We start from the raw sequence: 1423 nt of genomic DNA on the forward strand, positions 1-1423 counted from the left end.
CTCATCTGTCCTCTTCTCTCTCACTGGAGATGACACAAGGCATGTGTCCTCACCTCTAGGACCTCAGTTTCCCCATCTCTAAAATAATCCCTGCCCAGCCTCCTTAGCTGGGTAGTGGGAACACTCTGGTTAAGGCATTGTTGGTGCAGATATTATGATTTTAGCACTATTTAAAATACAATGAGGGGAACTCTAAATGTTCATAGTTAGACTTCCAAAAGAGCCTCTCTAAAATTTGATGTTCAAAGTAATAATGTAATTTTCTTTCAAAAAATATAAATGTGGAGTTTACAAAATAGATGCAACAATCCCATTCTAGTCTGTACCAAGTGAGCCACGAGTCATCGGGAAGTTCAAGGGTAAAGGGACCATGAGTGAATGCCAAGGCTTGTTGGGTGAAAACAGCTGACAAGCAAGGGAAGGCTTCAACATGCACAGAACTGGGTGCAGGAGGAAGGGAGCAGAGTGGACAAGGCGTGTCTCTAAAAATATCTCATAGGTTGCCACGTGGAAGAGCCTTTGACTTCCCCAGCTGCCACCCCGAGTGGCTGTGAGCTGGAAGCCACAGAAGACAGAACATGTCTTGTGAAGGATTTGCCCAGCCACCAGCTGCCTGACCAAGAACCCCGGTGGGATCCACAGCACCAGGGTTTTCCCAGGAAGACTCCAGCCAACAATGTGTAGAGCACGCTGTAGTCAGAAAAGGGACCACAAAGGTCCTCTGACACGCAGTCTCAGGGCTGCTCTGATTCCTTGAAGCTTTCTGGTCTGACAGGTTATTGAGTAGAATAATGTCAGTAACAACAGCTTACTGAGCACTTGTCATCTAATGCTTTACAAGCATTATCAGCTCTAACCCTCATATAACATGACAAAGGCCTATTATTATTTTCCTTTACGCACAGGGAAACTGAGGCACAGAAACACTTATTTGTCCAAGTCATGCAACTGCTATGGGCTGGAGTGTGACACTGGAACCACTCTGCCCTGCAGGATTGGTTTAGAGACTGCAAGGCCTGGCGTGGTGGCCGGCCACCGGGAGACCCCACCCCTGAGAGCAGCCTGGCGCCCAAACCCAGCATGGGGGAGCCCCCGCACCCGCTTGGTCTGTTCCAGCTGCTCCGCCAGCTCCTCCACGGCCTGCGAGTGCTTCTGCCTCATCTCCTGGATCTGGGCCTCATGTGTCTTGGCCTCATCCTCCAGGGTCTTCTTCAGGATGTTTACTTCCTGCTCGCGTTTGGACCTGGATGGAGAAATGCTGCCTTCAGGGCAGAGCCCAAGGACCAGGGAGCACTGCTGCCCCTGAGGCTCTTCCCCGACTGTGGAGAGGCCTGGAAAGGGGCACGGGCCACCCCAGGCAGCTATCCTACCCATTGGCCTCCCTCCTTGGCTATCCATCCCACGGCCCAGGCTCACAGACACA

The 1423-nt window shown here is 51.4% G+C and overlaps 1 protein-coding gene across 1 annotated transcript in view; it reads right to left on the reverse strand.

Moving 5' to 3' along the window:
- MYH9 (myosin, heavy chain 9, non-muscle) overlaps positions 1-1423 on the reverse strand; it is a 99328-nt gene that overhangs the window by 12555 nt on the left and 85350 nt on the right. The window contains exon 27 of the mRNA XM_008587357.1: positions 1099-1243. Coding sequence (XP_008585579.1) covers positions 1099-1243 — 145 coding nt within the window. The remainder of the gene's footprint in view (positions 1-1098; positions 1244-1423) is intronic.

This window comes from Galeopterus variegatus, unplaced genomic scaffold, assembly GCF_000696425.1.
Source record: "Galeopterus variegatus unplaced genomic scaffold, G_variegatus-3.0.2 Scaffold4349, whole genome shotgun sequence".
Taxonomy (NCBI): domain Eukaryota; kingdom Metazoa; phylum Chordata; class Mammalia; order Dermoptera; family Cynocephalidae; genus Galeopterus; species Galeopterus variegatus.